At 36.5% G+C, this 24,599-nt stretch overlaps 1 protein-coding gene across 2 annotated transcripts in view; it reads right to left on the reverse strand.

Annotated features, from left to right (window-relative positions):
• Positions 1-3,647: 3,647 nt before the first annotated feature.
• Trappc11 (trafficking protein particle complex subunit 11) overlaps positions 3,648-24,599 on the reverse strand; it is a 39,007-nt gene continuing 18,055 nt past the window's right edge. For both annotated transcript variants that reach the window (XM_042700149.1, XM_042700158.1), the window contains 18 exons: positions 24,424-24,502; positions 24,288-24,342; positions 23,858-24,003; positions 23,582-23,643; positions 23,207-23,339; positions 22,453-22,583; positions 19,816-19,971; positions 18,209-18,396; positions 17,958-18,106; positions 17,398-17,519; positions 16,766-16,885; positions 15,085-15,150; positions 14,836-14,992; positions 11,778-11,889; positions 10,079-10,170; positions 8,432-8,565; positions 6,563-6,730; positions 3,648-5,015 (listed from right to left, as the gene is read on the reverse strand). In XM_042700149.1, coding sequence (XP_042556083.1) covers positions 4,971-5,015; positions 6,563-6,730; positions 8,432-8,565; positions 10,079-10,170; positions 11,778-11,889; positions 14,836-14,992; positions 15,085-15,150; positions 16,766-16,885; positions 17,398-17,519; positions 17,958-18,106; positions 18,209-18,396; positions 19,816-19,971; positions 22,453-22,583; positions 23,207-23,339; positions 23,582-23,643; positions 23,858-24,003; positions 24,288-24,342; positions 24,424-24,502 — 2,115 coding nt within the window. In that variant the 3' untranslated portion in view covers positions 3,648-4,970. The remainder of the gene's footprint in view (positions 5,016-6,562; positions 6,731-8,431; positions 8,566-10,078; positions 10,171-11,777; positions 11,890-14,835; positions 14,993-15,084; positions 15,151-16,765; positions 16,886-17,397; positions 17,520-17,957; positions 18,107-18,208; positions 18,397-19,815; positions 19,972-22,452; positions 22,584-23,206; positions 23,340-23,581; positions 23,644-23,857; positions 24,004-24,287; positions 24,343-24,423; positions 24,503-24,599) is intronic.

The following is a 24,599-nucleotide window of genomic DNA, read 5'->3' on the forward strand; positions in this document are numbered from 1 at the left end:
AAATGCAGGTCCACACAGCAGTTTTGACTCTGCTTCTAATCGCCTGGGGAAAACATGCTTCAGAAAGCAGAAACAATAAGGCCTTGTGATTACTTGCTTTACTTTTGTTATTGGGCATAAGTAAATTGCGTAGAAGAAAACGTTTCTCACAAATTTGATCTCTGAAGGGAACTGGAATATAACTATAGATTTGTTTCCATGAAAACTTGGGATATTGTACTCATTTAGTGAATTTTGTAGAGCACTTTAGTAGGTATGTCTGAAAATGAATTTGCTAAACAAAAAAAAAAATGGCGAGATGGTCATAGAGCTACCTAAATAGTATTATTATTTTTTTGAGACAGGGTCTCCTGCCTCAGCCTCCCAAATGCTGGGACTACAGGTATATACCACCATGCCTGGTAGAGTATCACTTCTTTAAGAATGTTTTAAAAAAGTGTTTAAGGATTGAGTGTATGTGGTTCAAGAGGCAAAGGGCTTGCTAGCATGCATTAAGTCCTTGATTCAATCTTCTTTCTCTCTCTCTCTCTCTCACACACACACACAGAGTGTGTGATAAAAACTTTAAGTTGTGAACAATGGGAAAATAAAATACAGCATGAATTTATTTCCCGGATCTTACATTAGGATGGTGGCTGTAGTTTGTGTGTATTTTATTTAGCAGTCATTTGCTGTGCTTCAGCTGCAGAGGATTTAGCCCTGCAGGTTGAATCCAGATAGCTTAAAGGGAACAAGATGAAGTGTACATTCTTAATCATCTCTACCCACTGATGTCACACATCTGTTGAAAATTAGTCACTACCATTACATAACACAACTCACTGCTAAACTAGGACTTGAGACTCTTCAGGTACCTTTTCTGGATTGTGAAGTCAAGAGGGGAAGGAATGTAAGAAAGGTATCTGCTGGGATTATGCGGCCCCTCCCTCTGAAAGCGTAAACTACATTTTCCCTTTGCTGCTCCAATGGAATGTGAATGATAGCTACAGCTCACAGCTTAAACAGCGATTGACTACTGGAAGACTTCAGATTCTGAGTGGAGAGAATATGACTGTCAAAGAAATGACTGCATTAAAATGACCTTTCCAAGACTTTTTTTTAAAAAACTAAGTGTAATAGTTAATATTATTCTTAGAATATAAAACTAACTAAATTAGGAATTCTTTTTATTGTTGGTTGTGGGGCTTGAACTCTAGGCCTGGATACTGTTCCTCAGCTCAAGCCTTGTACTCCACCACTTGAGCCACAGCACCACTTCTGGTTTTCTGGTGCTTTTATTGGAGATAAAGAGTCTCATGAACTTTCCTGCCTGAGCTGTTTTTGAACTGTGATCCTCAGATCTCAGCCTCCTGAGTAGCTAGGATTACAGGCATGAGCCGACATCCAGCTAGGGATTTTTTACCCTCCCAAAGGTATTCTCCTTTTCCTCTTTGGATTACTCACTAGAACTTATGGTATGGATGAGAGAGAAGCTATTACACAAATCCTACAATTTATAATGCATTACTTAAAACTTTACTTAGTCCTGAATGGTGACTGGCTGGAGGAGAAGCAATGCTGAGAAGCAGGTGGTGGAGTGGTAGAGATAGAGGTGGGTACTCTCATCAGAGATGGAAATCATGGCTAATGACATAAAGACATAGGGACAAAGGCAGGTTCTTCTTGACACACTCTGAGTAAGCCAACACAACACTTCCTATGCCACTGTGAGAGTTCTGATTTTTTTTAGAATTTTTTTAATTGTGAAAATACTGTATGGGGGGGGTTTTACAGTTACATGAGCAAGGTAATGAATACATTTCTTATCAAGCATTGTTGCCTCCTTTGTTTTTCCCCTACCCTCCCTTCCCTTCCACCGCCACAACTACACTCCCCTGCTCCCTAAATTGTAAAGTTCATTTTTTGACATAAGTCTCCTACATCTCATTGTTGCAATAGGTCGACCTGTATCCCTATTTAAACATTTTGTTTTTCCCCTCCCCTCTCCAAATTATACCAACATCAAATATAGTGAAAACAGGGGTTATACCATGGGGGAGGAACATACAAAGCAACAAAAAAAATGACATGGTACATTATAAATACATTAGAAAAAATAGCAAGAAAGAAAAAAAACCACTTGAGTCCTTATCTTGGACATTTCGCTTAACATCATCTTATCTGACCTTTTCTGCTTGTCTCAGACATATACTAGTTATTGTAAATAGGGGAAACCATGGGACCTATGTTTCTTTGGGCCTGGCTTACTTAACTGAATATTATAGGGCAATGTCATTCTTTCTGATGGAGGCACAGAATTCCATTGCGTATATATACCACATTTTCTTGATCCATTCATCTGCTGAGGGGCAACTGGATTGGCTCCATATCTTAGCCATGGTAAATAATGCTGCAATAAACATAGTTGTATGGTAGCTTTAGTATGGTCTTGTTTGTGATCAATTGGGTAAATGCCCTAAAGTGGGATTGCTGGGTCATAGGGGAGCTCTATGTGGAGTCTTTTGAGGAACCTCCATACTACTTTCCAAAGTGGTTGAACAAGTTTACACTCCCACCAACAATGTAGTAAGGTTCCCTTCTGGCCACATCCCCTCCAGCCTCTGTTGTTATTAGAGTTCTTGATTATAGTCATTGTCTAACTGGGGTGAGGTGGAATCTCAATGTTGTTTTGATTTGCATTTCCTTTATGGCTAAAGAGGTTGAGCATTTCTTCATGTGTCTATCTGCCATTCTTCTTTCCTCTTCAGAGAAGTTTCTTTAAGTTTCTCTTTAGCCCACTTATTTATTGGGCAGTTGTTTCTTTGAGGATTTGTTGTTGGAGGATTTAATTTTTTGAGTTCCAGGTATATTTTAGATATGAGATCCTTGTCCGTTGTGTGGCTAGTGAAGATCTTCTCCCAGTCCGTGGGCTTTCTATTATCTTGCTAGCTATGTCCTTTACCATGCAGAAGCTCTAAAGTACTTTTAAATAGGTTACATCCCATTAATGTGTCAGTCATGCAACTGGTTCAGCAGGTTACAATGAGGGAGTTTTTAAAACACAGTAGTATATAAATGGGATACAGTTACAAGTATTATCTCTTGAAACTCCTGTCTATAGTTTTACATACTTATATAAGCATACTTGTTTGGATATATGTATACCCTCACATGTGTACTAGATTGTGTAATATATGTAACAAATTCTGATAATATGGAGTTGTCTAGGAGCTGCATAAAGTCCTGTTCAGCCTTCTCATGAAAAGAGATAACAGATGTCACCAGTTGAGGACAAACTTTAGGTCAGGGGCTGCCCATTATTGGTATTAATATCCAATACTCTTTGGGTATCAATCTACAGCACCCTAGAGAAAAGCCAGACACACAGGGGCTAAGTAACAGTAATCTAAACAGAAAGCTTCAGAGCTGGGATTTGATCCCAATGAGCTGACTCTCACTCACTCTCCAATGGCCTCTACTTAAAGAAGCATGTCCTCCCATGAAAGCCCATTCCAGTGTCCAAGTCTTAGGAAAGGTGGACAGCCAGCCCTAGAATATGATACCCAGGTCCCAATCCTGCCTTTCTACTCCACCTCATGAACCACTTAGTCGAAGTTGTTTAATGAAGCTGAAATAAAACAAGTTTAAAATAAAGGAATATATACAAGTGTAGTTGAGAGAACATATTTATTTACTATTTCCTTTTTACAATACACTTTTTAAATAATAAAATTTTCTAAGAAATTAGGTAGTTAAAACTTACTCAGATATTTTAACAAAGAAAATAATACTCTAACTTTTTTATTTACATTAATTTCAAGAATTCCAAATAGTTCTTTTGAAACCACTCCATGGAACTAAAAAGCTGTTATTCAGACCTGAGTCACTGTCAGGAAGTTTAGGACTCATGCTGCTATTATCAGGCCTTTGCAGTTCAGATTCTTTCAGAAAGAAGAACCTACTTCATAAATGATACCCTCTCTCAAACTTTTTTTTTCCTACACCAGTTTTATTAAATACAAATTAAGTATTTTTCTTTCTGTAATAGCAAATGGTTCAAATAATGCTGAACATGAATCACTGACTAATACAAGAACTTTAAATATAGAAATAAAAATTAACTTTTCAAAAGTCAAAGAATAAGGTTATATACAAACAGGACTTGGAATCTATATGCTGATTCCAAAACTGCAATGCATCTGTGAACTCTGCGGAGAAACAAGAGCGTTCCACCCCTGCTGTGGAGAAGGGCTGTCACACAGCATTCGGTCGACTGAGGGTGGACTGGTCATTTTTGCTTGTGCAGAATCAACAAGATCTTCCCAAGAGTGAATGAGCAGTCCTGTGGCTTTCTTCCTTTTCCATAAACCCAACAAGGCTACAATGAAGTTCAACTCTCGATGAGCCGCTTACAACAGCTCTCTCACACTTTTTGATCAATAAAAACATTTTGACGTCTTTTAAACTGCTTTCATTAAAACTGTCTGGAGATTTCCTATGTCAGTCACACAGCAGTATACACTGCTCTCTGATCATGAGAGGCAATTAGGATGGGTTCTCTTTAGACTGGCCAACTCTTAGGACACTCACCAGGGATTCAATACTTTCCTGGTACAGAGACTGCATGTACTCTCTTCTCTGTCTGGTCATATTTAGGATGCCTATCTTACCACTGATATTGCACAGACAAATCACTTACTTTACATTAAGAATTTACTGTTCATAAAATGACTTTCCACAGTAACAATTGTCTGACACCCTTTCACATCACACTGACAAAGATTTCAAATTTTTATTAGTAAAACTATAAGACAGGGTGATTTTCCTAATATTTTCAGCAATAATTCCTCTGAATAGTTGATATGACATCCATTAAAAAATAGAAAAGATGATTTTTTTTTTTACCATGATCCAAGCTACAGGTCATTGTAAGACACCTGTGTTAGCTCTGCCTGAGTCCTCTGTAAGAACAAGTCTTCTGGTCTTGATCATCACGCTGCAGCAATAGAGGCATCATCCATGAGTCGACCCTGTGGCTTCACAGTGGAAAAAACAAAATGAGATTACAAAGGAGTAATGGTAAGCTCTGTTAATTGAAAGGATGTGTGAATTCTTGGAGCAATTTTACAAAAGCAGAATAAATGTGCATAAATATCTAATTGTCCTCCCTCTTTTACTGTTTCTTTACCTAAACCTGGTGGTTACTGCATAGTCTGGTACTATGCGGTTCCGCTACCCTAGTACCAATGGCAGACATCTCCAGCTGACCATATACTTGACCTACTGAATCCACTTCAGCTAAAACTTCCCTCTCTGTCTTATGCTCAAGAATCTCCTGCCAATTTATCACCATAGCATGAGAAATGGAAGCTAGTTATCACTCCTGCCTAACTGATGCTTTATTCTTTCTCTCTTTGCTCAAGGCTCTTTTAAATTTCAAACCTTAAGTATGTTTAATGAAATGTTTTCTAGATGCAAAAGAAGCTGTGTGAGTAAGCCTACAAAGATAAAGGCAAGAAGAGTTTGGGGTCATTGATACAGACAAATTTATAATACACTAAATCCTGAACAAGGAAAAACCCTCCAAAACTTGAGTGAGGCAGAACAAAAAAGCAAGTAGTGAGTAATATCATTCCAAAGGAGGGTATAAATGTGTAAGAGGGCACCCAAGAGTCACAGATGTAGTAATATAATGGTTAATATAATGTAGTAATACAATAGCAATATGAAGGACAGAACTGTCTGGAAGAACAGCCTTCTAAGTATCTGGGAGTGACCAAGTCAAAGGGGGAAACTGAGCCAAGTACTTGTCCTTCTCTTATATGCTGAGTATGATCAAATGATCATCATAGGTATTCTAGAAACTGAATCATTCCTTAAGACTGATACATTTATCACTGTACAGTTTCTGACAGAAATTTTTCAACTCACATGTAGGTACTCAGAAGAGAGTCTCAGAAGAGACTCAAATGTAGGTATTAAAAGAATTATAGAGCCAGGTGTCAGTGGCTCACACCTATAATCCTAGCTACTCTGGAGGCTGAGATCTGAGGATCATGGTTCAAAGTCATCCCAGGCAGGAAAGCCTGTGAGACATTTATCTCCAATTAACCACCAGAAAATGGGAAGTGGCGCTATAGCTCAAGTAGTAGAGCGCTTGCCTTGAGCTGAAGAGCACAGGGACAGTACCCAGGCCCAGAGTTCAAGCCCCACAACCGACCAAAAACAGAAAAAAAAAAAAAAAAGAATTATAAAGAATTAGGGAGGTCAAGGCATATTTAGAAAGTTAATATATTTGATAAAAACTAGTTACAAACTATAGCATTTAAACATACTTAACTAAGCCACAGAAAGAGCATATTCAAGGATACTTAAGGAATAAATCAATTATCTAAGGGGATAAAAATCTTGGATTTTGGCTTTAGCTTATATAAATGCTACTATAGCAATGAATGGTAATTTTCAAAATTCAGATAATAAAAGACAAAACTATCACTGTCACAAACTATTCAGTGAGGTTTACATAAAAAAAAGTCTGCTTTTAAGACAATGACTTTTAAAGACCAGAAAATTTGAGCCATACCTTTACAAAAATACTGGTAGGTATAAAACGTTTGAGCAGTTGATTTGTGAAGTTAGGAAATCTAAGTAGGTTGATGTTGAGATACGGTAGTTGCTGATATCCTGCCATTAGAGGATAGAAATTGTATAACATTTCCTGTTCGGTGCCAGGTAGAATGCGTAATCGAATCTAATCATAAATGGTTAGAGAAAAATAATTAAACACATATACTTGCAATACATATATATATATATATATATATATATACACACACACGTAAAATCTATACACATACATATGTATTTAGCTCAATTATTTACAAAAGATAAATATCTAACTATTTTCAACGAAATATTCACTTTTTCCTCTATTCTTCCTTCCAGGATTCTAAAATGTAGGCCTAAATCAGTTGGAGGCTAGGATAAGGCATACAGGAATGTATTAACAAATTTACATAGCATGATTTCTCAGCTTCTATCTATATGAATCATGATGTCTCAGTTTTTATCATGATCTAAAAGCAACTACACCTACTGAAGTAGACAGCAATAGTCAGGTTACGATTTTGGTTTAGGTAAGGTAGATATTATGTTTCCAAGACGTTAAGGAAATTCATTAAAATATGACTCTTGCCAGAGGCTGGTGGTTCGCACCTGTAATCATAGCTTCCCAGGGAGCTGAGATCTAAGGTCACAGTTCAAAGCCAGCCAGGAAAATTTGAGACTCTTATTTTGAAAAATGCCAGAAATCGAGCTGTGGCTCAAGTGGTAGAGCACTAGTCTTGAGCAAAAAGTGCAAGGATAGCACCAAGGTCCTGAGTTTAAGCCCTAGGTACACACACACAAACATGACTCTCTATAGATGGGTCAAGGTAACACAAGCCAGTTGTTTCTGTTTGTTTTCTTTTAGTGATTTTACCACTTGCTTATACAATCAACTTCAGGAATAAAGGTGTTTGGAATCTTAATAATACTTTAAAAGAATGAAAATTGTATGGTTTAGTATTGTTATATTTCATAACAATTTATAAATAAATACCTGAAAACATCAGGATGTTTGAGCAAAGTGTATTCATTTGTAACTGAGATATGTGTATACATATAAATGCATATGACATATCAGAAATAATTTATATATACACATGTTTAATATTTAATGATACATGGATATTAAAGCATACTTCATATATAATTATATTTTTGCATTTAAGAATCTACAGAGCAAAGCTGACTCTTTAGTCAGAACAGGCACTTGCATATTGTCTGTTCCTATAATTACAATTGGGCCTTTATTAATAGAAAGTACTATCACTCAAGGAGTATCTGTTTTGCCTGAGTGTTATGTTGACTCTTTTTAAAACCTGATAAAAATGTACCCATCTAATTTGACTGAACAAATGAAAAGTTTGGAGTCATTTATATGAAATTTTATCTACACATATCAAAGTAAATTCTGTACAAGATGAAAATTTCTATACAACTTCACCGAGAGTTCAGAACAGGCTTTTAACATTGGTATACTCATGTCTCTAGGCTCAAATTAGCACCCCTCCTACCCAGCACACAGAATAAATAAAGGAGGAATTTTCAGTAAACAAGGGAGAAATTTAAGTTTGCCTGGTATATTATTTTACAATATAGCAAGGTGACCCATGAACTTTTGTTTTATTAAGAGAAAGAACTTAAATGATTTAGATGATCTGAAAAGGGATACCCACCTTTGTAGGAATCTGAACTTTTTTCAAAAGTGCTTATAAATTTCAGTAACAAAACAATTCAAATACTGATTAAGTGACTTAATAACTCAACATTTATTTTAAAAAAATCCAGCTCCATTTCTGGACCATATATTTGTGTCTACACCAGCAACATCATGAAAAACGACCTGTACCTGTTTGAGACCTGAGAACATGAAGGCATCACTGGGTTCCACGGAAATCTCCACATCTTGAACTAAGTCGGTCTTATTCTGTAGGTGATACTTGACAGGTAATGATTCTCTGACACGCCCAAATGACGGTAGATCTATAGAAAAAGGTGACACGTTTCTTTTTCATTTTTGTTCTTTTTATCATTTATGGGTTCTTTTTGTAAAATAATTTCATTCAATAGAATGCAATAACATTCAAATTATGGTATTACTCTATTTTTTCCAGATAAGAAAATTCTTTAATTGGACAATAGTTATGGAATTATGATAAAACACAGTAAGTCTCCTAAAAACAATTGACTTAGAAAGGGTCTGGCTATCAGAAGAAAAATAATGGAAGGTGTAACAATGCTCAATAGGAAATGGGCTCATTACCTTGCTCATGTAACTGTAACCGCTCTACAGTATCTTTACAAAAAAAAAAAAATATATATATATATAAAGAAATACTTTGGGTAGAATCAAATGTATATATAAAAAAGAAATTGAATGTAATTTAAAATAATCTAAAAAAATCAAAAAATACCAAAACTTGATTCCTAAACTAAAACAACCCAAAGTTATGTTTTTAGTGAAACTATAAAACTTTTATTCATCTATATATACATATTATTTATATCTTTGGCTGAAATTTGGTTATTTTTTTTTCTAGGATACAAAAATAGGGAATGCTTCACAATTTTTTTTGGGGGGGGGGTCCAGTCATGGGGCCTGGGGTTGGGTGGGGGGGAAGGATAGGAAGAGATGGGAAGGGATGGGAAGGGGAAACAAAGGAGGAGCAACAATGCTTGATAAGAAATGTACTCATTATCTTGCCCATGTAATTGTAACCCCTCTATACAGTATTTTCACAATAAAAAAAAAGAAAAAATCCACAAGACTCAAAAAAAAAAAAAAAAGAAAAGCTGGAAATGGTAGAGGCAGGAGATGGATGGTAATATGGAAAGTAGTACTGGAAGAAGAGTGGCAGAGGTTCATTAGGGAGAGGACTTGGATATAGGAACAAGAAGTTAGCCATCAGACTACTTATACATTTAGATGGACAGACTGATACCTACTATCAACTGCCAGTAAGAAAGACCTTCAGTCAATTAGGAAATTTTTAGCACTGAAATCTGATGTTAGTAAGAATTTATTGTAGCCAGGCACTGGTGGCTCACACCTGCAATGCTATCTACTCAGGAGGCTGAGATCTGAGGATCATGGTTTGAAGCCAGTTGGCCAGGAAAGTCTTTGAAACTCTTATCTCCAATTAATCACAGAAAGAGCAAGAAGTGGTCCTGTGGCTCAGGTGGTAGAGTATTAGCCTTGAGCAAAAAGGAGCTCAGGAACAGTGCCACACCCAGAGTTCAAGCCCCAGGACCAGAATTAAAAATATATATACATTGCTAATTCAAGAAGTCATTAACATTATGTTTAGAAATAGAGACCCTCAAAGGGGCAAATTGAATGGCATGGGGTTTGTTTCAAATAATCAAAGCAGGAAAAACATGTACAGGTACAAATTTTATAAATGCTAGACATTTTTAATACTAAAAAGCTAAAAATTTTCAAAGTTAATATGACTGTATGCTTTTTTTAAGTCAGTGATTTCTGAACTCCTGGTACCTGCGCTCACATGGAGAGGAACATTCTCTACAATCACATGTGGCAGCGTGATGACAGTACTGATGACAGGGATGTTTTCCATGGCTGAAGTCCTACAGCAGAAGAGGTCATATTTTAAACCCACATTTTATGCAAAAGTTAAAAAAAATCAAATACAGGAACATGTATTAATTTCAAAGGGAGTATAAATTACCATTTCCCAAAACATAATTAATAGAAAGTACTGGAAGAACAAGCTTATAGAATGCTATTTTTGTTTTGAATATTTCCATTTGGAAAAAAATGGCTGCTTCACAATTAAAAAAAAAATGGCTGCTATCTGCTACCAGTGGGATAAGTACTCATGGCTACTGTCTGTTACCAGTGAGATACTCATGGCTGATGTTTGTAACCAGTGGGGTAAATCAGGAGTTGTGTCAGACTGTCAATAATGAAGCACACCATTTCATCCAATGTTTTGGACTTTCTGGACTTTCTCAATGCAAAAGTAATGCAGTGGGGCTGGGAAGGTGGCTCAGTGGTAGAGCACTAGTCTTGCATGAATGAGGCCCTAGGTCCGATTCCTCAGCACCACATAAGCAAAAAGAAAAAAGCCGGAAGTGGTACTGTGGCTCAAGTGGTAGAGCACTAGCCTTGAGCTGAAGAGCTGAGGGACAGCGCCCAGGCCCAGAGTTCAGTCCTCATGACCGGACCCATCCCACCCCCCCCCCAAAAAAAAAGTATGCAGTGATTTACACTGTGACACAAATTTTTAATTTCACTGAGGATGGTTCACAATGACTTTTAAAAAATACTGTTAAGGGGCTGGGAAGATGGCTCAGTGGTAGAGTACTTGCCTTGCATGCAACTGCCTTGAAACAATACAACAATTTAAAAGCTGAAATCTTACAAAAAACCATTGTATACCTCTCTCATTTACTTAGGTATCCTTTTAATGCTTTCAAGTTTTGTATTTTCCTCCATAAAAGAACAAAAATCTTCCATCATATAGTCCTGAAATTGTGATTGCTATGTAAATGATAATTCTATTTAAAATACTTGTGTAGAGGTTTTTGATATGGAGAAATGTATACATACGTATTTTATTCAGCAACCACAGTGAAACTTTTTTTTGTCTGATACTGGGACTCGAGCCTGGTATCTGATACTTAAGCTCATTGGCTGGCTCTCTACAACCTGAGCCATGCCTCCAACCCTTGAAACTCTTAATTCTCCTAGGTTTGCTACCAGTAGTAGAAACCTTTCTTCCGCCAAGGGCCATACAGATATCTAACATCATTTACAGACCATACAAAATTATCAGTAGAGGCAGATGGCCCTGGGCAGCTGACAAGAAGCATAGAAGAAACATACATGCCTGTCCTGGTATATACTAAATGATTGCTCAAGCTTCATATATTGTGTGAACAGGATATTTCCCATCCCTGAAATAATTCTAGTGGCTGCAAATGAGGACAGTTTCATCTGGTGTTTTCCAATAATCCTATCTTCAGATTTAGTCTGACTAAAAATTCATTAGCGCATAAGTAACAAATTGTGATAAACACAAATAAAAGTGGAATTTTTCATTTCAATCTTTGTATTTTTAATACCGTATTACTCACTCATGTGTCTTTTACTCTACTCTTACAGAAGGATAAATTATAATAATAAAGGTATGAGAACAACAAAGAAGAGATAGAGTTAATAGAATTTTTACCTTTTCCAGGAGATAATGTAATGTCCAGTTGCTACTCCACCTTCAACATTTCCAACAGATGGGCATCGAAGACAAAAGCATTCACTAGCACTCTCTCCGGTCTGTAAGACAACTACAAGAAAGAATCTTTATAATCTTATGCAAAGATTTCATCTAGGAGTTTCACATTCGTATCGTATAACAAAGTACCAGATTAATTAAATAATATTTATAGGGACTCAGAAACTAAGGCTAATACTGAATGCTTTTTCAAGATCACAAAGGCCAGTGGCCTTGAAATATAGTAAATATTTTAAGAAAATAATATTTACATAATATTCATGGAATATTTAATATTAATAGAAACCAGTGTAGCATCTGTATATCTGTGACAGACATCTACTAAGTTAGTGAATGGGGAGCATGGAGACAGAATGATACCTTGTGATTTTTTTTTCTAAATTATTTTACTTCTACAAAGAAAGACTTTTAGGTACAAAGAAAGAGAAATCTTTCATTACCATAAGTATTCAGAATGTTTCTTTAAAAAATTCTGGCTTTCTCTAAGTAAATATTTATTATTGATAGTATATAAATAGTACAAATACTACTGATACTTCAATATTGTCTAGTGTGGTCACTGACCTTTTTGTGCAAGGAAGGTTTCCTTTTGTAAGTTTTCAAGTAAATTCCCTGATGACAAGCTAAGCATCCACCTACATCAAGTCTGCCTGACCTTTCAGCATTTTACAGTCTATGTCACTTTGAAATGTGAGTGAGCAATGGCGCCTACTATCTAACTCCAGTATTAGCAAACCTGGGATTGCCACTCTGAAGTAATAACAACATTCCTCAACATTGGTTTTTTAAAAATTAGTTTTCTAATGAAGAAGACTGATGGATTAATCAATCTTTGCTTATGACTGACAATTATCCACAGATAAAAGGAAAAAAGCTAGCTTAACTCATGCTTTTAAATTCCTTTACATGATTTTAAGAACTAAGAAATTATATTGTAGCCCAGAAAGTTATAAAAGGTACATCAATTCAGTGCCCTGGAGATAGCTTAAAAACAAAACAAAACAAAACAAAAAATCCTGGGCCATTCATATTAAATTACCAAATTACCTCCCTAAGTTCTAAGCAAGATCAATCTGTGACAGAGACATACTACAGATGGAGCCATGACAAGAAGGGCAAGTAGCTTCTAGAGTCTCCCTTAGACCCTTAAGAGGAATGCACATGTCTGTATCAACACTAGCTTTTTGGACTTCTATACTCCAGAGCTAAAGGCAATAAATTTGTGCAACTAACTTGTGGTTACTTATTATGGCAGCAACAGGATATTAATATAGCACAGATCAAACAAGAGATAATTTCTAATTTAATATAAACCCTTATTAAATGACGCTACAATACAGAAATGTACATATACAGCCCTGTCTCTAAAAGAATACACAATTTACAGAGCCAGATTTATAACCAAATGCAATATAAGGGAATAATTATTATTATAGATGTATGTGCAAAATACTGTAAGAGTAAAGAAGGAAGAATACACAGCCCTGCTTGCGAAGATCAAGAAATCAAAAAGAGCAAGTAAGAATCGAACAGGCTGACAAGAGTAGTGTGAAGGTTCTGAGCAAGCAATAACACATCCAAAGGCTTATGAGGACAATGTTTAGTAAGAATTTAAGTTGTTCTAGTTGTAATCTGAGAATAAGAATAAAGTACAGACGGGGGCTGGGAAGGTGGCTCAGTGGTAGAGCGCTTGCCTTGCATGCATGAGGCCCTGGGTTCGATTCCTCAGCACCACATATGCAAAAAGAAAAAAGCCGGAAGTGGCGCTGTAGCTCAAGTGGTAGAACACTAGCCTTGAGCTGAAGAGCTGAGGGACAGTGCCCAGGCCCAGAGTTCAGGCCCCACGACTGGACCACCCCCCCCAAAAAAAAAGAATAAAGTACAGACTTCTGCAGAAGATGCTGGGAAGGTATGCCAGTGCCTGACTGGATAAGGATTCATATATTATGAAAGTCCGTAAAGTACAAATGACCAATTCAGGGTTGCTTTTTGAGGAAGCAAACATTAGAACCAAGAGTACAAATAAGTCCAAAGTACATAGGATTAAAAATGTGTTGTTTTGGGTTTTAATTTGTTCTATAAATTGTTTTAGTGATTTAAGAAATTTATCCTCTACTTTTCTCTAATTTGTAGTTTAATAAACATCTTATCTCATTTGAAATTATAAACAATATTTGGTTTAAATTAGGAAAAAATTAAAATATTCAAACATACATTAGCTGTAGTAGGACATGCTACTTGGAAGGTAGGAGAAAGGAAGGATTTTTAGTTTGGGTTAACCAGCCAAAAAGTTACCTGACTCTACCTTACAAACAAAGCTGGGCACAGTGACATACTCCTGCAATCTCATGTACTCAAGACATGCAGGCGAGTCAGATGACAGTCCTGCGGACTGATTGGGAAGCCAATCAAAAACAACTAAAATCAAAAGGACTGAGAGATGGCTCAAGTAGTAGTGTTCACCAAATAAGCAGGAGGCCCTGATTTCAATCCCTAGAATCACCAAAAAAAAAATTTAAACATGAAAAAATTCCTATTTTACTTTCAAATCATTTTTACAGTGTAATGTCCTCAGAGTAAGAAATCTCACGGTTTAAAATAAGGTAGACACAGCTGGGTGCCGGAAGCTCACACCTGTAATCCTAGCTGCTCAGGAGGCTGAGATCTGAGGATTGCAGTTCAAAGCTAGCCCAGGCAGAAAGTCCATGAGACTCTTACCTCCAATTAACCACCAGAAAACAGGAAGTGGCACTGTGGCTCAAGTGGTAGAGGGCTTGCCTTGAGCTGAAGAGCTCAGGGACAGCACCTAGGACCACAGTTCAAGCCCCATGACCAAAAAAAAAGAGGTAAACACAAACAAATGGTAAATGACATTAACTCTAATAACACATGTATTATTTCTTCTGTGAATGTCTCAAGGTCCCTCATGAAGTAAAAAGCTAATAACTGTTCCCCCAGCACTCTTTCTAGACCTTAGATGGGGGTGATGCAGTTTTACCTTTGTCCAGTTGGGACTCCAGCTGATCCACTGAAGTCATCGATGAAGCAAGCTTCAGCTCACTGGAAACAACTGTGAGGGCCCAGGGTGAGGCACTTAAGAGGTCCGTCATGAGCAGAAAGGGAATGTCAGCATAGACCCTTTCCAGGTGCTCAAACTGTTACCAATGAGAGGAGTGATTAAGGCATTTTATTTCCTTCTATTTCTATCATCTCAATGTTTCCAGTAGGCATCACAGGCACTACATACCTTTGTGGAAACAAACTTAACTGCAACATCAAATGGAAAGACTGTTTCTATAGTTACAGTTTCATCCTGCAAGAAAATGCAAAGGGCATATTCAAATGGCTTTTCTTTTTTTTGTTTTTTTGGTCAGTTGTGGGGCCTGAACTCTGGGCCTGAGCACTGACCCTCAGCTCTTCAGCTCAAGGCTAGCAGTCTATCTCTTAAGCCACAGCGCCACTTCAGGCTTTTTTGCTTATGTGGTGCTGAGGAATTGAACCCAGGGCCTCATGCATGCAAAGCAAGCACTACCACTGAGTTACTTACCCAGCCCAGCTTTTCTAAACTTTTTGCATAAATAAAAATATGAAAGTAGAAGACATACAAAGAATAATTCGTAATTAATGAACAAATTATATTTGAACTATATTAAGAAGCAAGAGTTGTGTTCTTGTGAACATGTCTGTAGAGGCCCACTGTTTCTAAGTTGTCTGTGATTATATAAAAACTCACACCATAAAGTGCTTTCTTCTACTTTATTTACCTCAGGATTCAGTGAAGAAGGCAAGCAGCATGGTCACCAATTTACACAAGAGGAGCCAGATGTTAAGGCTAAAGTGACTTGCCTAAGGCCATAAATGGTGCTAAGCCTAGAATCTAGGCCTTCCCTTCATTCAAGTTATTTACCTCACCTTGACTCAAGATAATTATGTCTGTATTATTTAATGCTCATAATCACCAAGGAGATAGGTGCTATTATGATTGATATTTTAAGATGAGGAGGTCACACAGATAGCACATAAGTGACAAAGGCAAAAACTTTACTCAAACTGATGATGGAGCTCTATTCTTAACCAATATGCTCCTTCCCTAAGACTCTGTTCAAAAAACAACATGGTTATTATACTTTTCAAAACAAATAACCTACAATATAGGTAGGAAACTTTTAAACATAGTTGTGTTAGTTAAAAGTTCATGCTGTGCTGGATACCAGACTCTTGATTATAATTGTAGCTACTCAGGAGACTGAGATGTGAGAATTACAGTTTGAAGCCAGCCTGGTCAGGATTAATCATCAAAAGCCAGATATGGAGGCATGGCTCAAGTGGTAGAATACCAGCCATGAGTGAAAAGCCTAGCAAGAGCACAAGGCCTGACTTCAAGCCCTCATATTAGCAAAAGGAAAAATAAGAAAAACTCACACTGAAATGCAAGATTGATGTGGATATCCATCCTAGCCTGATACATGCTTACATGTTTATATAAGCTATGTGGCTCTGGAAAGAACTATGTAGCTTTAGGACATCACACATATAACAGGAGTGGCTTTAAGTTTCATTTCTATAATCCCCAGAGGGTCGTTAGGATTAAATGAGACAATGCACATCCACTTCTGCGACTGTCAGCCTTATTTATATCCTAATGACTATTTGCGTTCAGTACTTTACTAGGCTATCTGAAATCTTTGACAGTAATTACATGCCTTCCTCTCACAACTGGGAAATACTAATCACCTTTTATGGCAAATTTTTCTCTCCTAATAACTTAATAAAAAGCCCATTGCCCAGAATCTGTACAGTAACTAAACTACAAATCCCCAAATTTCTAGACTGTTTGTTCTTCTGGAGTGAGAAAGCTGACACAACACTCTTGCCAAGAAGATGAGAAAGATTCTTCATGAGGTAGTTACAGAAAAAAAAAATAATACCTTGTGACACTTGCAAACAATTTCTTTTTCTTCAACAGTTGTATTGATCAGGTAAGAAACATATACAAGAAACATTCTTGAGCCCACTGTTCCACAGCGAATATATAATGTTTTCTCCAGCTGTGACAAAGTAAGTGTCATATTTTAATTACTATTAAAGAATTCCTCCTGATACATGTTCACTGCACTTCTTGGCTAAATTCACTAACATTTACACAAGTTTTCAGAATAACTACTGTAACTAAGGAAAACCTGTACCCTGTACCCGCCACTGCCATCAATGGGATCCTAACTACTCCAACTCCTTTCACTACCACCCTTAACCTCGCAACAATTTTGTCATAATTGGATTGGAAACAGAAATAGATTGAAGGTTACTGCACTAAATTATAGGCAACAATTACTTTATCAGCAACTAGTTCTTCAAATCAAAATTATTTGTTCTAAAATACCTCACAAAAACTCTCTTCTAAAATATTTTACACATTTAAATATGGGAAAAGTGTTCATTAGTTAAATCACTCTTTTAGTCCTAGAAAATGCTGATTATAGGTGCTGAAACTGCCTAAAACTCATTGAATACATAAAACTAGAGAGCAATTTCATCCACAATCCCAGTTGACCAAGTTCACCTGTTCTCCTGGATATAAGTCTCCAACAGGAATGTCAGTGAGTAAAGCTGGGTAGGACTCATCACATAGTTCTGTTCCATGAAGAGTCACATGAGTTTTCTGGGTTAAGTTGGCATCCTGTCCTAAGAGGATTAATACAATGATGTTTTAAGATATAGAGAATTCAGACATTATCACAGTAATCTATACAACAAGCACTGTATCATAACTGTTTGTTTATTTTAGTGCCAGTACTGGCACTCAAACCTAAGGCCCTGTGCTCTTCCTTGGCTTCTTTACTCAAGGCTGGTACTCTACCACTTTAGACACACCTCCATTACTGGCTTTTTTTCTGATTGATAGAGGAAACAGTCTCTCAGAATTGTCTGCCTGGGCTGGCTTCGAACATCAATTTTCAGATGTCAGCCTTCTAAATAGCTAGGATTACAAGATGTGAGAGAGCCTATGGCATCCAGATACAGTATATTACTATCTTTTAAAACAAACATTCTATTGTTGACACAGCGGTATTTACTTCGTTAGATTAATACTGAAAAACTTACAAAACAATGCATACTTACCTGGCTTTAAACCAGCAGTGAGCTTCACATCCCTGATTTGAGTCTTTTCATGGGACTGAACAGTCACAACCAAAGAATACATTTCATTCATCAGAGCAGGAGGTTCATGTCGCAGATGTACAGAAACGTTTGGAACTCTGGAAATTATCCTTTGAAAAAAACCTTAGCTTAGTAACCTATTTACAACAAAAAATAACTTAAAGGAAATAAGAGAATGCTGTGTAACAAGCTGCTTTACAGGGTAAACTTACATGGTGCTTGCCTGGATGATGATGCTGTCCCAGTGAACCTCATTGTCTGGAAGCTTAGGTCTTCTTTTGAAAGATCGGGCAGCCAGCAGTGCTTCCTGGGAGGAAGCAGCATCTCCTCCCCCTCCTTGCCAATTCAAAACTACACACCTACCAGTCTCACTGCCCAGAACCAGATCCACAGAAGTAATCTGAAAGAGGGAGGTAGGTTAAATATGCCATTTCATACCTGCTTGTCATCACTCCATCAACAAAATTACACTGAGAGCAGCAGATATATAAAGTTTACCTAGGCACCATGGTAACAGGGCCAAAATACTTGTTGAGTCTCATCTGGCTGGGAAACCAGCTCATGATTTCAACTTTTTGTTGTTGTTCAGTTGTGGGACCTGAACTCTGGGCCTGCGCACCATCCTTCAGCTCTTCAGTTCAAGGCTAGCACTCCACCACTTGAGCCACAGCGCCCCTTCTGGCTTTTTCTGCTTATGTGGTGCTGAGGAATCAAATCCTGGGCCTCATTCATGCAAGGCAAGCACTCTACCACTGAGCCACCTTCCCAGCCCGGATTTCAACTGCTTTACCTTTAAAACACATACCATAACTTTGGTTTCTATCTAAGAGATGGGACAGTATAGTTATGATGTAACAGTACTTCAGATATAGATGCTCAATCTGTGGATGCTGAAATAAATATCCTATTCTGGCTCACAGCTAGTTGGTTCACAGTTTTTGTTCACAACTAGTGTTCTACCACTGAACCTCATCTCCAGTCCAGCACTTTGTTGGTTAACAGAAGATGAAATCTTCTTCAGACTTTTCTTCTCTTGGGATGACTTCAAACAGATTTTAGCCACCTTAGTAGTTAGGATTACAGGTATGAGCTACAGTGCTTAGCTGAACACAAATGTTTCTTTCAACTAAATCCATTAATGAAAAGATTCAAACTAAAACTATTCATTATAACATATCTGGTAGCTTCCTTAGGTACCAGGTGAAAAATAAAATTATTAGGGATTTAATAAAACCATGAAGGATTTATAAAAAGTGAATAAGCAAAAAACTCAATATTGAATTTAGTCTTTGTTTTCAAGCACAGTCAAACACTACTTAAAACTGATTATTCAGTCATTAAAAATGAGACATAAGACTGATCTCACTGGGCGCTGATGGCTCATGCCTGTAATCCTAGCTACTCAGGAGGCTGAGATCTGAGGATCACGGTTCAAAGTCAGCCTGGCAAGAAAAGTTCATGAGACTCTCATCTCCAATAAACCACTCAGAAAACCAGAAGTGGCGCTGTGGCTCAAGTGGTAGAGCGCTAGCCAGCCTTGAGCTGAAGAGCTGAGGGACAGCACCCAGGCCCAGAGTTCAAGCCCCACAAACAGCAACAACAACAAAAAGAGCAGTATGTATATTGAATGATAAATGCATATAATGTGCCTGGCACTCGGGTGGTTTCTGCTGCTCTTGTCACTTAAGTCTGAAAAAAAAAAAAAAGAAAAAGACTGATCTCATTTTTACTGAATATAATTTTGTGTGTTAAATTTTTTGACATAAATATATATTGCTTATGTAGTTTTAAATACTTCTAAACAAATTTCATAACTAACCTCAATTTTCTTTCCAACATCTTCAGTTTTTGCAACAAATTTAAATAACAACTTTCTTGTTTTACCAGGAACTAAGCACATCTTGCCTTGGGTCAAATTTTCTAAAACTTCACTTGCTTTGGTTGCTTCTTCTAATACACAGAACTGGTTATATTCCTGAAAAAGAGATGAGCATGAGTCACGGTTGGTAAACGTCAGCTGTTTTGTTAACACTAAATGCCAAGTTGAAGTGTATTTTATTTCAACTCTACCAATACCAAAATATTATGATGGATTATTAATAAAAATATTTAGACACTGAATTCGGGAACCTATCTACTCATTGCTGCCACAAGAATTAGTTTGTTAACTATTATCTGATTTCTGTAAATATTTAGATATTCCTCTGTTAAGGGAGAAACAAGATTTGTTCTTTGCTGCACTAGATGCTACTACCTATCATCACCTTTGCCTGAAGAGCTTTCTTTTTAATGTGTCCTCTGTAACATTACACCACCTTCTGCTCTCATCTTTCTTGGTTACTTCCTGGTTTTTCTTCAAAGGTCTTTTTTCCCCTTTATCTTGTCCTACAAGTTTTGGCCCTTAGCTTGCTTTCAGTTCCATTCTTCTTTGTGTTCGTGCCTTTTGCAAGTTAACCTATTTTCTCATTTTTTACACCTCTATTTTCTCATTTTTTACACCTTTGTGTTGAAATCCCCACATAATTGCCTAAGTCCTTAACTGCAGGCTTATATTCATGATTGTCTAGAGAATAAATCCACGCTCACTTCAATCCCCCAATTTGAGTATTTATTTACCTTTCTAGAACAACATATTCCTTACATATGAATCAATGGAGAGGACTTACACTCATGGATTTACAGAATCAGTATACACATCTATTCAAGAAGTTAGAGATTTCTGACCTTCCCAAGAGCCACCTTTCAACTTGGCGGATGAGTTAACCTCACAGAAAATTCTTAGTCTAACTTTTAAACATTCTCCTTTAATTTTTATTTCTAGTTTATGACAATAATATTAAGCATACAACCTTTTTCTTGATGATTTGGATCCTGAATTTCAAATACGATATACCCAGAAAATAATTCATTTGTTTTATATTCTACTGGAGTACTTTTATTAGTTTTAAATTATGAAAGTATGCCTCTTGTTTTGGTCTCTTTAGTGCTAGTCCTGGGGCTTAAACTCAGGGTACTGCCTGAGCTTTTGTGCTCAAGGCTAGCATTCTACCACTTCAGCCATAGCTCCACTTCTGGTTAATTGAAGATAAGAGGTCACTATTTTTCTGCCCAGGTTGGCTTTGAACCGTGATCCTCAGACCTTAGTCTTCTGAGTAGCTAGGATCATAGGCATGAGCCGCTGGTGACTATTGCTTTGTTTGAATTAAAAAGAAAAGGATTAGCAAGCTACTAAAAGAAAAGTAAGACAAGAGTACCTGCATTAACCCTATAATACCAAACAGACTATTTCTTGTTGGAACTGGCTAGAAGGGAAAAAAAAAAAAAAAGAATCTGTCCTGTGGAACTCAGATAATGGGGAAAATTTTTACCAAAAATTGTCACAAACAGGTGGTAAAACCACAGATGTGATACATACTCTCTCTATATAGCTCTATAGAGATCTATCTATATATATTTTATATAAATATAGACAAAGATATTTTCCTGAGGAAGCAATGCTTGTGATAACAGACTAAGAGGAATTAACTAGTCAAGGGAGGAGAGCAAACCAACCCAACCTGAGCAGAGGAAACAGCATGACAAATCTCCTGTCCTTTATTCAACTTTTCTTGGAATATCCGCTTTTCTGTGGCACACTTACTGTAACTATATTTCTACCTTAGACTATATGATTTAGTGTTCATTACCTACAAGGGCAATTTATGACCTTGATCTAACCCTTAATCCCAAAATGCTTACATTTTAGTGGGGCTGATATACTAACAACCTCTTCCAAGTTAAGAATGCTAAAAAAAAAAAAAAAAAATGGAATTCTTAATATGTACTTATTGATTAAATGCTCAAACTGAATTCTAGGTGATCAGACAATCTATACATGAACACACTAATGAAAGATATGGAATATAATCAAGTACTTATACACAGTACTTCAAAAATACTTAAACATGGAAACAGTGGAGTGGTTCAAGTGACATAGCACCTGCCTTACAAGTGTGAAGTCTTGGGCTGGGAAGGTGGCTCAGTGGTAGATTGCTTGCCTTGCATGCCTGAGGCCCTGGGTTCGATTCCTCAACACCACATAAGCAAAAAGAAAAAAGCCGGAAGTGGTGCTGTGGCTCAAGTGGTAGAGTGCTAGCTAGCCTTGAGCTGAAGAGCTGAGGGACAGCGCCCAGGCCCAGAGTTCAGGCCCCACGACCGGACCCAAAAAAAAAAAAAAAAAAAATTATGCATTACAGAAAATCTAAGAACATGGAGTTCTTAGATTTCAGAAGTATAAAATAGAATAGAAAAAGTAAACACTTGAATTTCTAAAAGTTTATAAATTTTTATTTTTAAAATAAGGTTCATGTGTTACCATGAAATTATTAACGCCTAAAATTCATCAGGTTCATCTTATGTGGTGTAATACAAGTCACAATAATATATACATACATTAAAACATGGTAAATACCATTACCTGATTATTAAAGCTAACACAGAGCTTCGAAAACCTAATGGGGTGTGGACAATCAGCCTTTAGATAAACATCAAATTGAACAGGAACATCAACATGAAAACTTGGAGCATGAAACTTGGCTTTACATTGTACTAGAAATCAAACAAAAAGAGCTGGGTTATACAATACCAGATATACAAGACCTGTACACATTCTAAGAGCCACACTAACTTGTCACAAATGGTACATCCTCATTCTTTCTGACTTGAGGTATATTTGTGGACTTACGCACTTTAGGCAGTTAGACATTAATGTAGCTAACATTTTAAAAATGAAAAAAGATATAACAATAAATGTAGATATAAGAATAATAAGATATATTAAATAGCATATAAATAATAAAAGAATATAGGTAGCTTCAAATCCATCTTCAATCTTAAAAACATAATTTCCCCAAATAGTGACAAGATAACCATTCTGCTTTGATTCCAAATCTTCTGCTCAGACATTCATGCATAAATCTTTTAAATAACTATCTTGTCAAGTGTGCTTCAAATAACACCTGTTATAAGCCAACAAGGTATGTTTTTAAACATATATAAATTATTTAATACATGATTATTTTTGGAAGACATTAAGGAGAAAAAACAAATCCATAATTTACCCATAAAATGACTGTACCATGAAAATTTTTAACTTCTGAATTCTTCCTTCTGCATCTGTTCATTTTATAAAAAGAAGGGTGCTTTCTTTAAAATAATTACTGTCTACCTACCAAATGGCACAAAGTCCTGTACACATATTGTAAAAATATTGCTGCCAGCCAGAGAAACTCGGTCTGCCCACAGCTTCTGAGCAGTCTTCACAGCTAGGGTATCACAGTCAGGCTCAGGATCAGGACTTTCATTCTGCAACAACAGTCAAACATTTGCTCAACTAGTTGAAAAAAAAAAAGTGTATATAGAGAGGTATACAAATAGATGGGTAGGTAGATAGATAGACAGATAATTGACAGATATTCCTGTAACACTTTTGTTGTTGTTTGGGTTTTGGTAGTACTGGATTTGAACTCATGGCCTTGCAAGTGTTGTCACTTAAGCAACACCTCAACTCTCCTATACCATATTTTATATAAAGAATTTCAACCTACCATTAAGACATTTATGAGGTTCTTTTCTATCCGAGATTTCTGCTCATCTTTAAGAGTTGAAGCTGAATGGAAAAGAAAAAAATGAGAACTGTAAGACAGAAAGTCTATTCCTCTATTTATTGTTTCTAAAACATTTGAGAGTAAATACTCCTTCTAAGTACAATGATTTGCACATAAAAGTACTGCTAAATATGAGAGACTAAATCTGTTCATTTTAAAAAGGTTGAAGATGTTAATTATGTTGAGTGGAATTTTATGGAAAGAACATCATGTTACCTCTGCCAAGGAGTTCTAGGGAATACGTAATGTAATCCTTCAGCTGGGCCATGAGGTAGGAGCACTTCAGTGCTGTAGTCAGTATAGATGTGAGCAGAGTCCACCATCCTTCACTGCGGTAATCACACATCACATAGTCCAGCAACCTGAGAGGCAACAAACAGTAAGATATACTGAAATAAAAAGTTTTTGGAAACACTATAAAACACATTTTATATAAGAAAAATCTTTAAATACAGTTTACAGGATTTTACACATTAGCTAAACCTGAGGTTTACCAAACTCAGAAAAACAGATTATTACCAGCACTTGAAAAAATTGTCACAGAAATGGCATTTAATAGAAATATATAAATACATGCTTAATATGAATATTCCAATTTCACTGTAAGAATTCTGATTAGAATGCTTACATTCTACACAGAACTTACTTCAAAGCTTTGGTATAATCTTTTGCATAATAATATTCCTCTCCCATTTGAACCACTGCAAAAGAAAAAAGATTTATATACATAATTTAAAGGTATTCCAAGTTACATGAAACTATACTGGGCTAAAGATACATACTTAGATGACTTTTCATTCTTGGACACTTATATTTTTTGAATTGTGCAACAGCATTGCTCAGAAGAGTTATTATTACCTCCTGTTAAAAAAGATAAAAAAAGAAAATATTTAAATTAAAATAATCTCATCTTTTTCTTGAATAAGTTAAGGACAGTTTATATGAGGGGGTAACTTAC

Source organism: Dipodomys spectabilis, unplaced genomic scaffold (assembly GCF_019054845.1).
Source record: "Dipodomys spectabilis isolate Male_0828 unplaced genomic scaffold, ASM1905484v1 ptg000009l, whole genome shotgun sequence".
Lineage (NCBI taxonomy): Eukaryota > Metazoa > Chordata > Mammalia > Rodentia > Heteromyidae > Dipodomys > Dipodomys spectabilis.